Source organism: Mobula hypostoma, chromosome 4, assembly GCF_963921235.1.
Source record: "Mobula hypostoma chromosome 4, sMobHyp1.1, whole genome shotgun sequence".
Classification (NCBI taxonomy): domain Eukaryota; kingdom Metazoa; phylum Chordata; class Chondrichthyes; order Myliobatiformes; family Myliobatidae; genus Mobula; species Mobula hypostoma.
In genome coordinates, this window is record NC_086100.1 from 181,880,942 (window position 1) to 181,893,094 (window position 12,153).

Genomic DNA, 12,153 nt, shown 5'->3' on the forward strand with positions numbered 1-12,153 from the left:
TTAAAACTAGTGGCCATAGTTTTAAGATGAGAGGGGAAAGATTTAAAGGGAATCTATTTTTCACACAGAGGATGACAGGTGTATGGAATGAGTTGCCAAAGGAGGTGGTAAAAGCAAGTACAATTACAATGTTTAAAGAAGTATTTGGACAGCTAAGTGGATAGGAAATCTTTATGGTGAGATGAACCAAACATTTGCATATGGCTTTCATGTAGATAGGTATCTTGGTTGGCATGGATGAGTTGGGCCAAAAGGCCTATTACCATGCTGTATTATTTCATGAATCTATGACTTACATTCCTACAGGTTGCATAAGAAGATTTTTTTATCAGTAATCATGACATTTTTTGTGTTTCCTGAAAGAAATATTAGTATAATATATTTACATAAAATATGTATATATTTCTCTTGGAGATTCTGTTTCGTTGTCAAATATTATTTTAGGCCAGATTAGAATATGGTCTTCTTTATATAGGATAGACTGGTGCTATACTAGACAATGTTTTGTTCTGCCTACTAGTCCAGCAACGGATTCTCTGTTTTCTGACCAGCTCTTCACAATATCTGCTGCTTGCCTTTTATGGTCTTCCACTGAAGCTTAATGTGAGCGTGAGTAACTGCATCACAGTATTTTCTGAGGCATCTTGTAATTTCCTGAATGTTAAGCTAAAATTCATTCCTTGAACATAGAACATCAAACACGTTGGCATAACTTCCATTGACTTCAATGAATCTGAATGCCAAGGCGGATGTCAATTCACATGCCTTAGTGCTTTGACTTCAATGTGCACAAAAGGTACATGTCTGCCCAATGTTTTCCTCATGGTAGACACTGGCAATGCTGATGGATTGATACTCATTTTCAAATATGAAGAAGTTTAGTGAGTTGATCTTATCATAAATTTCCCTCTTAAAAATTCTAACTGTTAAATAAAGAGGAAACAAATAGAAGATGCTGGAAACCAAAATATAAAAAACAGAAACCTGGAAATGCACAGCAGAAAAATAACTCAAAGGACAAACTTACTTAAAGAGTATTTCTTATCTGAAATTGTCTACCTAAAAATGTAGAAACAGACTGTATCAGTTCCTTCAAGAGTGAATTAGAGAGACACTTTAAAGAGAATAATGTAGTACAACAAAGGGATGGGGGAAATTGTTCTACAGTGATCGGCACTGGCTCAAAGAATAAAATAGCTCCTTTTGTGCATAAGAATTATATGAATCAGAATCAGGTTTATTGTCACTGCATGCGTCGTGAAATTTGTTAACTTAGTAGCAGCAGTTCAATGCAATACATGATAATAAAGAAAGAAAAAAATAAATATTTAAAATAGCAGTGATAGCAAGTGTGTGTGTGTGTATATATATATTTTACATAGATCAAAAGTGGTGCAAAACGCAAATAATATTTAATAAGTGAGGTAGTGTTCCTGGGTTGAATGTCCATTTAGGAATCAGATGGCAAAGGGGAAGAAGCTGTTCCTGAATCGCTGAGTGTGTGACTTCAGGTTTCTATACCTCCTTCCTGGTGGCAACAATGAGAAGAGAGCATGTCCTGTGTAATAGGTGTCCTTAGTAATAGGTGTTGCCTTTCTGAGCATGTCTTCCTTGAAGACGGAGGCTAGTACCCAAGATGGAGTTGATTAATTTTACAACTTTCTGTAGCTCCTTTTGATCCTGTGCAGTAGCACCCCACCCCCCCATACCAGACAGCGTTGCAGCCTGTCAGAATGCTCTCCACTACAGTACATCTTTAGAAGTTCTGAGTGTTTTAGGAGACAAACCAAATCCATTCAGGCTCCTAATGAAATGCAGCCACTATCTTACCTTCTTTATAGCTGCATCAATATGTTGGGACTGCGAAAGAGGGAAAGAGGGGGAGAGGGAGAGAAGGAAGGAGGGAGGGAGAGGGAAAGATAGAGAGACACTGAGAAATGGCATTTTGGAACATTTATTTTCAATTAGAACTGCAAAATTCAAGAGAAATAATGACTGATAACTGATTTTCATTGGCATAAAAATTCATCTTTCCCAGAAAGGAACCAATTGGTTTGCTTTCTAAGTCAAATCGTATCACTCTGGAAAGAAGGTTTTTCTTCTGTAGCACATCATCAACACAAGAGATTCTGCCGAAGCTGTAAATCCGATCTATCAATTTGCTTCCTTATCTTTTTCTTTCAAATGCCCACTCAGTCTCTACCCTACCATTCCCCATTCTACTACCCCATAACACCCACATCCAGGTGTTCATATATAAATGAACTTCTAGGCCCTGGTCACCTGAACTAACTTTAGATCTTCTGACTCATAGGATATAATCACCGAACTATTGACCTCTGCACCCCCCAACATTATTTCTTCCACATCTTTTTTTACTTTCCCAACCTACCTCCTATTTCTTGCTTCCTTTCCCCTATTTTCTAGTGATGGACCCACAAGGCATAGTCCAAAGGCAGCTTTTTTCCCCAACAGTTTGTATTCAGCATCTTTGGAAAAATTAAAGACACTGACATCAGAGAGGTCACTGTGGAATTAGGGCAGAGAATTACATTTAAGTTTCAAACATTAATACTGAAGTTCCTAAGTAATGGTAGCATCAAATAGTGATCAAAATACTCAAAAGCTCAAACATATCTGTAGAAGGACAAACAGAGTTCACATTTCATGTCACTGACCCTTCATCAGAACAGGAGTTACTCCACAAGAATGGAAGTATATTGTCGTTGCAAGTCCTAGAGTTTCAATCTCACAGCATTATCTCAACTGTGCTGGTCTGAGAAGAAGACCCAACACTACCTTCTGAAGGTTAATACGTGTTGGCCTTGCTACCAATGCCTATATATTCCCACAAATAATTTAAGAAAATTGTAGCTTTTTTTTAACCACCAACACTGACAAAAATATAGAAGGTCCAACTCTAGTGAAAAATGGTGTTTTATATAGGAAGAAAGATCCAAGGCCAATGTATTGCTTCTCACGTCCTCAGTACTCTGTGATAAGCTGCAGAAAACTGCCAGCAATTTAAAACCGATGCTAAAATACCATCTGGCAGAATAAACTTCAATTTCTGCTCCATGCTTCCTACTTGAACACTGGAAGAAACAAATGTCTGTACCAACATTAAATGCCAGGCTCGTGACAGCAACGAACACACATGCATTCAGCACTGGTGAATCAATGTATTGGCAATTTGAGGAACCCTCTTGAGAGAGACAAGTATTAGCATGGCCTTTCTTCATCGCATCTTTGACCTGAAAATCATTCCCTGTTATCACCTCACTTTCATTAATAAATTTATCCACATGTTTCCTAAAAAAGTGTCAGTGAGACCTTAGTTGAAATCATTGATGACCTGGTCCCTCAACATCACCTGTTTAGTCAAGAAAACACAGGAGTGTCTCCACTTCCTGAGGAGACTGAAGAGAACGAAGCTTCCCCTCTCTCTCGACCCCATTCTAACCAATTTTTACAGAAGCATCATTGATAGTGTCCTGACCAGCTGTATTACTGTCTGGTATGGAAATTGGAAGGCATCTGACCGCAATGTCCTACAAAGGATTGCGACTACAGCTGAGAGGATAATCGGAGTCTCCCTTCCACCAATCCAAGATATTTATCAAGAGTTCTGTGTTCATAGGGCCCTTATCATTGTTGATGATCCCTCCTATCCATCCAGAAAACTCTTTGTCCTAATGCTATGGTACCTCCTTTCAAAAGCGGGAGGTACCATAGTATTAGGACAAGGACTATTTGGATTGGAAACAACTTCTTCCCCCAGGCCATGAGACAGCTGAACTCCCTACCGCAACCCAGGTCTCATCATGAATGAAATAACAGTCACGTTACACTGGTTACTTTTTAATGTATTATAAATGCACCTTATTATTTGTGGTAATATTATTTTATGAGTTGTGTGTGATTTATATGTACTGTGTTGTGCACCTTGGACCGGAGGCATGTTGTTTCATTCAGTGTATACAGTTGAATGACAATGAACTTGAACTTGATGTGAGATATGAGTTCCTAATCTATGTACTGATAGACATAGAATCATGGAGTATGTCTTGTTCTTGGAAAGCTCTGCACAGACTACATCTGGTATATTCGATGGTGCTGTTGCAGCCCAGGGAACTTGTAGTTAGTTGATCCTAAAAACAATGACAATTTTAAAGTAATTGTTATTGTTTCACTAGCATTATATATCCTTCTGGGATTGAGACTTTAAAGAGGTGCTGTTATTATGTTGCAAAACAAATGTTTGAATGTATTATATACCCATTTGCTTTGTTGATAAAAAGTAGCTGTAGATCAAAGTCAAAGTTTATTGTTGTATGCTCTAGTGCATGTTTGCACAGGTGCAATAAAAAACTTATTTGCAGCATAGGAAGACATTTGAAAAATCCAAGAAAAGCTTGTTCATCATGACCTGAATTATTAGAATAACTTTGACTAAAACTTCTGCAAGAACAGGGGAATGGTTTTGAAAGTATTTATTGTGCTGTCACTGTTGGGATAGCAGTTATCCCAAAAGCACCGAGCAACGGTCTTTCCCTGGATATCACAAACTAATTGAGTTGCAAAACTCTGTTGAAGGGATTAGATGGGGATTGATATCATTTGATGCATGTCTCCAGTGCTTTTATGTATGGCAATCATGCTGGGAATTAAATGGTTAAACTTTGGAAATGATGTGAGATGACTCAGAAGTGTTTGTTGTCATCTTTCTCCATTCCCGCAGTGCATTTTCAATTGTACAGTACTGTACTGAAGAAAGCAACACTGTTGGATTTCCATGCCTACCTCTTCGCTTCTTTCAGTGGCGTTACTAAGCCAGGTGAAGTGCAATATCTTCCGATTTACTGGCAGCGTGTTAGCACTCTCCACTGCTCTCCAGTTACATCACTTCCACTGCCTCCTGCCACATATGACTATCTTCTTCTCTCAGCAAAGCTACCGGATTTCCCGCATCTCCTTCCCAACCCACGATCAGCAAGCTTCCTGTGAGTGTTACTTGAGCATATTTATAAACTGAAGTGTGCCGTCTGTACACATTCAAATAGTCTGATGAACTTAACAAAAGGAAATTGTTTCAAAGGGAAAAGCTGGGGTAGAAAGCAGTGCTGAATTTTAATGAGATTCTGCTGTAGAACTGAGTTGGCTGCAGGAGAAGTTGAAGTGAAGACTGTGATCGAGCCCCCAAGTGGACAACGATAGTCAAAAGAGTTTTTCAGCCTCTTTAGTTGCTGCAGAGGAGATTTACCAGGATGCTGCCAGGACTAGAGAGGTTGAGCAAGCCAGTGTTTTTCTCTTTGGAGCGAAGGAGGATGAGTGGTAACTTGATGGAGTTGTGCAAGATGATAAGACACATAGATCGAGTAGAAGACCAGAGACTTTTTTCCCAAGACAGATATGACTAATATGAGTAGGCATAATTTCAAGTTGATTGGAGGAAGTATAGGAGAGATGGCAGAGGTAAGTGTTCTATTCAGGGAGTGTATAGAACATCCTTCCAGTGCTGGTGGTAGAGACAGATGCATTAGGGGCATTTAGGAAACTCCTAGATAGGCTCAAGGATAATGAAAAATTGGAGGGCTACGTAGGAGGGAAAGGTAGGATTGATCTTAGAGTAAGTTCAAAGGTCGGCACGAGATCATTGGTCGAAGGACCTGTACTGTGCTGCAATGTTCTATGTTCAGCTCCGGCCTGCTAATCATCTCTGTTTGCTGCTGCTGGATTTGAACTTCTGGAATTGTCACCTCTTTAAAAATAGCAGTTTGGGTAGTTTTTTTTTAATCATCTGTCCTGACATTCCATGTAGCCAAGTGTTAAATTTGATTGGTAACATTCCTGCAAACTATCTTAGAATGCTTCACTTTAGTAAGGAGACATATAATTACCAGTCGATAGTTATATTGAGTCAGAGCAGATTCCTGCAGAAGCTGACACTGCAAAGTCACATCCTGTGTTACACTTCAGAAAACCGGCACCTTCACCTTGATAGAAGTAAGTTGATTGAAATGCTGCTGCCTTGCCCAGAGTCTTATATGAGAAGAAATACCTTGGATCGGATGCAAAGGAAAAATTAGGACCAAGTAGGTACTGTCTGTAGATAAGGGGAAAGGATTAGGTTGAAATGAAAAAAAATGCTTAAGAAATATTTTGCATACATCTGAAATATTATCAAATCTCAAGAAAACTGAGTTAAATTCATAGAACTAATCTACACAATTGCTTTATTTATCTGAGGTAGATTAGAGGATTGCTTTGATGAGCACCTTTGCTCTGTTTACCACAAAAGGTGACATTTGCCAGAGGCCACCTATTTCAATGTGACTCCCAGATTCCCATTCTGGCTTGTCATTCCATGGCCTCCTCAACTGCAAGATGAAGCCCACTCAAGTTGGAAGAGCAACATCTCATATTCTATCTGGGTAGCCCATGCTTGACAGCATGAACATTGAGTTTTATAACTTCTGGTAATTTCTACCCCCTCCCCTTTCTCTCTTTTTTTCTGTTCTGCTTCCTGGCTTCCCTGTTACCCTTTTTCTTTTCCTCACCTGCCCATCACCTCCATTTACTGCCCTCCTCCTTCCCTTCCTCCCATGGTTCACTCTCCTTTCCTATCAGATTCCCTTTACCCTTTACCACTTGCACCTATGACGTAGAAACATAGAAAACCTACAACACAGTACAGGCCCTTCAGCCCACAATGCTGTGCCAAATAAGTACTTACTTTAGAAATTTAGAAATTACGTAGAGTTACCCATAGCCCTCTATCTTTCTAAGCTCAGGGTCCTATATAGCTGTAACATTACCTCTCAGCTCTTAAACTCAATCCCATGGTTGATGAAGGCCAATGTACTGTATGCCTTTTTAACCATCGAGTCAACCTGCGCAGCAGCTTTGAATGTCCAATGGATTCAGACCCCAGAGTCCCTCTGATCCTCCACACGGCCAAGAGTCTTACCATTAAAATTATATTCTGCCATCATATTTGACCTACACAGTTTTTCCCACTTCATTATTCCTCCCCCACTTATGAACCTTCCCTCTAACCTGGTTTCACCCATCACCTGTCAGTTTGTACTCTCCTTCCCCAACCTTCTTATTCTAACATCTTACCCCTTCCTTTTCAGTCCTTATAAAGGATCTCAACCCGAAATGTCGACTGCTTATTCTCCTCCATACATATTGCCTGACCTGCTGAGTTCCTCCAGCGTTTTGTGTATGTTGCATGACACTTGCAGAATTTCCTGTGCTCAGGAGTCATTTTGATGAGACATTTTTGGAAAACTGATTATATAAAGGGCAAGATCAGTTACAAACTATTCCTGGCTGTGAGGTGTTCAAGGAAGATAAGAAAGGGTAAAACGGGTTGGATGCAGCAAAATGATGGGTGTTTGTATTAACTAAAATGTATAATGCCTTTATGAAGAGGGGTCAGGGACAGAATCTATTTAGTTTCATTTGAACATTTATTCATTTAACGGATGATCTAAGCTGGAACCAGCTTAGCAGTGTCTACACTTTCTGAGAAGAATGAGGCATGAAAGGCTCCCTTCCCCATTCTACCAGCTTTTGACAGGAGCACGTGAAGAGTGTCCTGCCTGGCTGTACCATTATGTCACACAGAAGCTGCAAGGCATCAAACCACAAGATCCTATAGAGAATGGTAAAAACCGCCGAGAAGTTCACCGGGGACTCGAGGCATTGTTGAAGGTCCCTACCACCCATCTCACGATCTCTTTGACCCACTGCCATCAAGAAGGAAGCACAGGATTACTAGGACTAGGGCTACCAGACTAGGTAACAGCTTCTTCCACCAGGTTGTGAGACTAATGAATACCCTTCCATCACCTAGGCCTCATCACGAAGACAGCAAGCTATTTACTGCTTACTAGCTACCTGTGTGGCACACTACATGAATTTTGAATTATATTTGTTAACTTATTTGTGGTAATATTTTGTCTGATGTGCTGTGTGTAGTATATGTTTTGTGGATACACCATGGCCCGGAGGAACGTTGTTTCATTTAAACATCTTTACTATATGTACGGTCTGATGACAATGAACCTGAACCTGAACTTGAATAATACGGCTTGTATTATAATATTGGGATTATTTTGTAGGCCAGCATTTAGTGGGAAGACGATAAAGGAGTAAATGTTCAGAGAAATTACACAAGTATGTAAAGCTGCAGACTTCAATTGTCCTTATAGTGGCTTGGATAGTAAGAATGTTCAGAACAAAGATAGAGAACAATTTGTGAGGTATGATCAGGTGAACTTTTCTGATTAATACTTTACTGGTCGAATGAAGAAGGAGGCATAGCTGAGCTTGGTTCTGGCAAATGAAGTGAGCTAATTATCAAAAAGGAACATTTAGGGATCAGCAATCATAGTATCTTAAGAATTAATGTCAGGGAGCAGGGCAGTAGACTGGACATGTTGAGATCAGAGTTATTATGGAGTCAGGACTGGGGTGGTCAAGGAGTTGGATGGTATCATGGAAAAAAAATCAGACCTTACAGCATACACGGGATATCTATATGGTCAGTGGTTGGATGCTGGACTGGTATTGGACTTGGGATGTTTCCTAAGCTTACAAGATTAGTAAAGGAATTCAGTTGTTCAACAGAGGATCCAGAGATGTTCATGAATACATTTCTGTTCATGAATACATTTCTGTCCAAGAAATGTCCATATTCAATCATATAACACTGAAATATACAAATCTATTCAACTGAATTTTAATGCTTCCTGAAGTTAAGTAACAAAATGCAGTGTAAAACTGATCTGATATAGCAGGATTAGATCCTGTGAACATACTTAATTTCTGTTCCCACAACTCTGGGTAAAGTCTTCTTGAGATGTCATTATCGAGGCCATCTTCAAAAAGTGGTAACTCAAGAAGGCATCATCCATCATTAAAGACCCTCCCCATCCAGGGCATGCCCACCTCTCATTACTGCCATCAGGGAGGAACCTGAGGATATATACTCAATATTTCGGAACAGTTTATTCCCCTGTGCCTTCAAATTTCTGAATAATCCATGAACCCACAAATACTACCTCATTCTCTTTTATCGCAACTTACTTGCTTTTAATGTATTTCCTTTTGTAACTCATAGTGTTGTTTTATGGATTGCACTGTACTGCTGCCACAAAACAACAAATTTCTTGACATATTTTAGAATTAGAATTAGAATTTTATTTCTTACATCCATCTCACAACATGACGGAGTAAAAATCTTTATGTTGTATCTCTGTTACTATGTACAGACAATAAGGAAGGGAAATGTGGGAGGATATTGCCAAACATTAAGATTGTATACATAATTGTTTTGTATACATGTATGTAAAGTCAGATGTGCAATCAGATCAATGTGTATTGATAAATCTGATGGCCTGGTGAAGCTGTCCCATAGCCTGTTGGTCCTGGCCTTAATGCTGTGGTACTGTTTTCCAGCTGAAACAGTTTGTGGTGGGGGGAGGCTCGAGCCCCTGATGATCCTCCAGGCCCTTTTTACGTACCTGATGCTGTAAGTGTCCTGAATAGAAGAAAGTTTACAGCCACAGATGCGCTGGGCTGTCCACACCAGTGTCTGCAGTGCCCCGCAATTCAGGGTAGTACAGATCTCATACCAGGTGGTGAGACAGCCAGTCAGAAGGCTCTTGATGGTGCCCCTGTAGAAAGTCCGGAGGATCTGGGGACACATGCCAAATTTCTTCAGTCGTCAGAGGTGAAAGAGCCGCTGTTGTGCTTCTTTTCACCGCACAGCTGTATGTACAGTCCAGGTGAGATCCTCGGCGATGTGTACACCAAGGAACTTGAAACTGCTCTCTCTCTCTGAACTACAGTCCTATTGATGTAAATTGGGGCTAGCCTGTCTCTGTCCGTCCTGTTGTCCACAATCAACTCCTTCATTTTTTCGACATTGAGGGAGAGGTTATTTTCCTGACACCGCTGTCAGGTCATTGACTTCTCCTCTGTTGGGTGTCTCATCATCGTTGGAAGTAAGGACTATCAATGTTCCGTCATCTGCAAATTTAATCAGCAGATTGGAGCTGGCCATGGCAACACTGTGGAGAGTGTATAGGGAGTGGAGGAGGAGGCTCAGGACACAGCCCTGGGGGCCTCCTGTGTTGCGTGTCAGAGGGACAGAGTTGAGGGTGCCCATCCTTACCACCTGCCGGCGATTCGACAGGAAATCCAGGATCCAGCTGCATAAGACAGGGTGCAGGACAGGGTCTGTGAGCTTCTTGTCAAGCCGGGGGGAAATTACGGAGTTGATTGCTGAACTATAGTCCAAGAACAGCATTCTAACATAAGCATCCCTCTTGTTGGTGATAATAAACCTGATTATGATATATTACAGTACCTAGTTACCACATTGTCCAACAAGATTTCCAATCTCTTTGTTTTTAACAACTTTGTGGTTATGCTCCAAAATTTGTTGCCATTAATTTGTAAGTAAATTAGCCTAGCGCATAGGTAGACAACATCCCCATGCACAGAGATGAATAATTAAGCACTTGATGTCCTGGTACCAGGCGATGTTTGTATTTCTAAAATAAATAAGTTAGCTCTTCCATCCTTATCTCTGTGGGGCAGATTGGCCATGATCTTGCTGAATAATGAAGCAAGTATGAGAGGCCAAGTGGTCAACTTGTGTACTAGTTTCTATGGTCTTACGTAAATAGGTTGTGAAGGTCACAGCAAATATTGCCCACTCTCAATCCACAAAGTCATAGGTTGTCTTTTAAAATGCTCTCTCAGGATATAGAGAATTCTGGCAAAAACAACATTTATTGTTCAGCTCCAAATGTTGTGAAATGGCTTGGCTTTGGTTTTGGGGCAAATTTGGTCAGGTAGGTACATAAGAGAGTAAAGAGCCATAACACTTAGTCAGAGAGGAAACATCAAAGTATTACCTCATCCTAGTTTAATAATTCATGCTCATTGAAGAAAATAAAATTTATCACACAATAAAAACTGTAATTTATAATAGATGTAAAAGAATTTTGTTCATGTATTGAAAGGAATATAATAAAATATATTCAAAGGACAAAAATCAAAACATCAGAAACAAACTTATTATATATTATACAGTTGATATTTTATATGTATATGCTTCGTTTGTAGAATAAAATGAGTAGCATTGAATGTGCAAGTGTTATTTTTACAGTTAATGTCAGAATTATAGAAGTGTCATTTTTAGCAGTGTAATATATGCATAATAAGTTACGGTTATTTTGTAGAACATTTAAATTGTGAGGAAGCAAATCACTTAATGATTAAATCTGGCCATGCTGCAAAAAAGAAAATGACAAAGGCAAACGTGTACTGTTTTACACCATTACATGAGCACATTCACTCAATTGACATATGAGAAAAGTTTCAATTTTTAAATGAGAAAAAAATGACAGAAATATCAGCAGTTACTTGACATCTGGGAACAGACCCACTGCATCTACTTTTCAAATTAAAATATGTTTATAATGAACATTATTTTAATAGAACTGCCATGAGGCAAAGAGGTGAGGTTATGAACAAGAAAATGGAAGTGTTAGCAAAATATTTGTGGGTTAGAATTAAAGACGTTGATTGATAAAGCAATTAAATTCTTCTCATAGCAGTTAATATGAAGAATCTGTTCTATGATATTTGAGGTAGTGTCTTTTAGTTTAGGCACTTGAGGTTCTGCTGTTTGTTATCTTTTGAAGACATCGCTAAGATGATTACTGTGACACCTTAGCCCAAAGTAGGAAAGGATGCTTTGTGATGCAGATTCATTTGAACATCACCTCTGAAGAAAAATGTCAAAAATAAACTATTGCATTGTGGTAGGAGAGTTAGGTGTAACTGGTTGAGAGAATATACAGAGATCTTATACTCCCATTGCAAGATCGCCTGACATAATTAAACTTTATCTCCTGATAGCCCAATCTAATGCAGGATACTGACTGCAATGATTAACTCTCTATCTTCTATTCAAAAAATGATGCTGACTGGAATGTTAACTGATGCTCTAGTAGGGTTGGAACATGTTAATTTACTGGCAGTTATTGCCAATGAACAATATATAAGGCAAAGTCAATGATGTTGTGGCAGGTAGACTGGGATCAAATCTGGGTCACATCCTGCTGA

The 12,153-nt window shown here is 39.4% G+C and overlaps 1 protein-coding gene across 4 annotated transcripts in view; it reads left to right on the top strand.

The window, feature by feature from the left end:
* ctnna2 (catenin (cadherin-associated protein), alpha 2) overlaps positions 1-12,153 on the top strand; it is a 1,317,235-nt gene that overhangs the window by 923,973 nt on the left and 381,109 nt on the right. The window contains exon 1 of one of the 4 annotated variants that reach the window (XM_063047108.1): positions 4,776-4,837. The exons of 2 other annotated variants lie outside the window; for them this stretch is intronic. In XM_063047108.1, the coding sequence (XP_062903178.1) occupies positions 4,796-4,837 (42 nt within the window). In that variant the 5' untranslated portion in view covers positions 4,776-4,795. Of the gene's footprint in view, positions 1-4,775; positions 4,838-4,950; positions 5,004-12,153 lie in introns of those variants that run through there. One more of the 4 variants, XM_063047109.1, reaches the window with a different exon arrangement.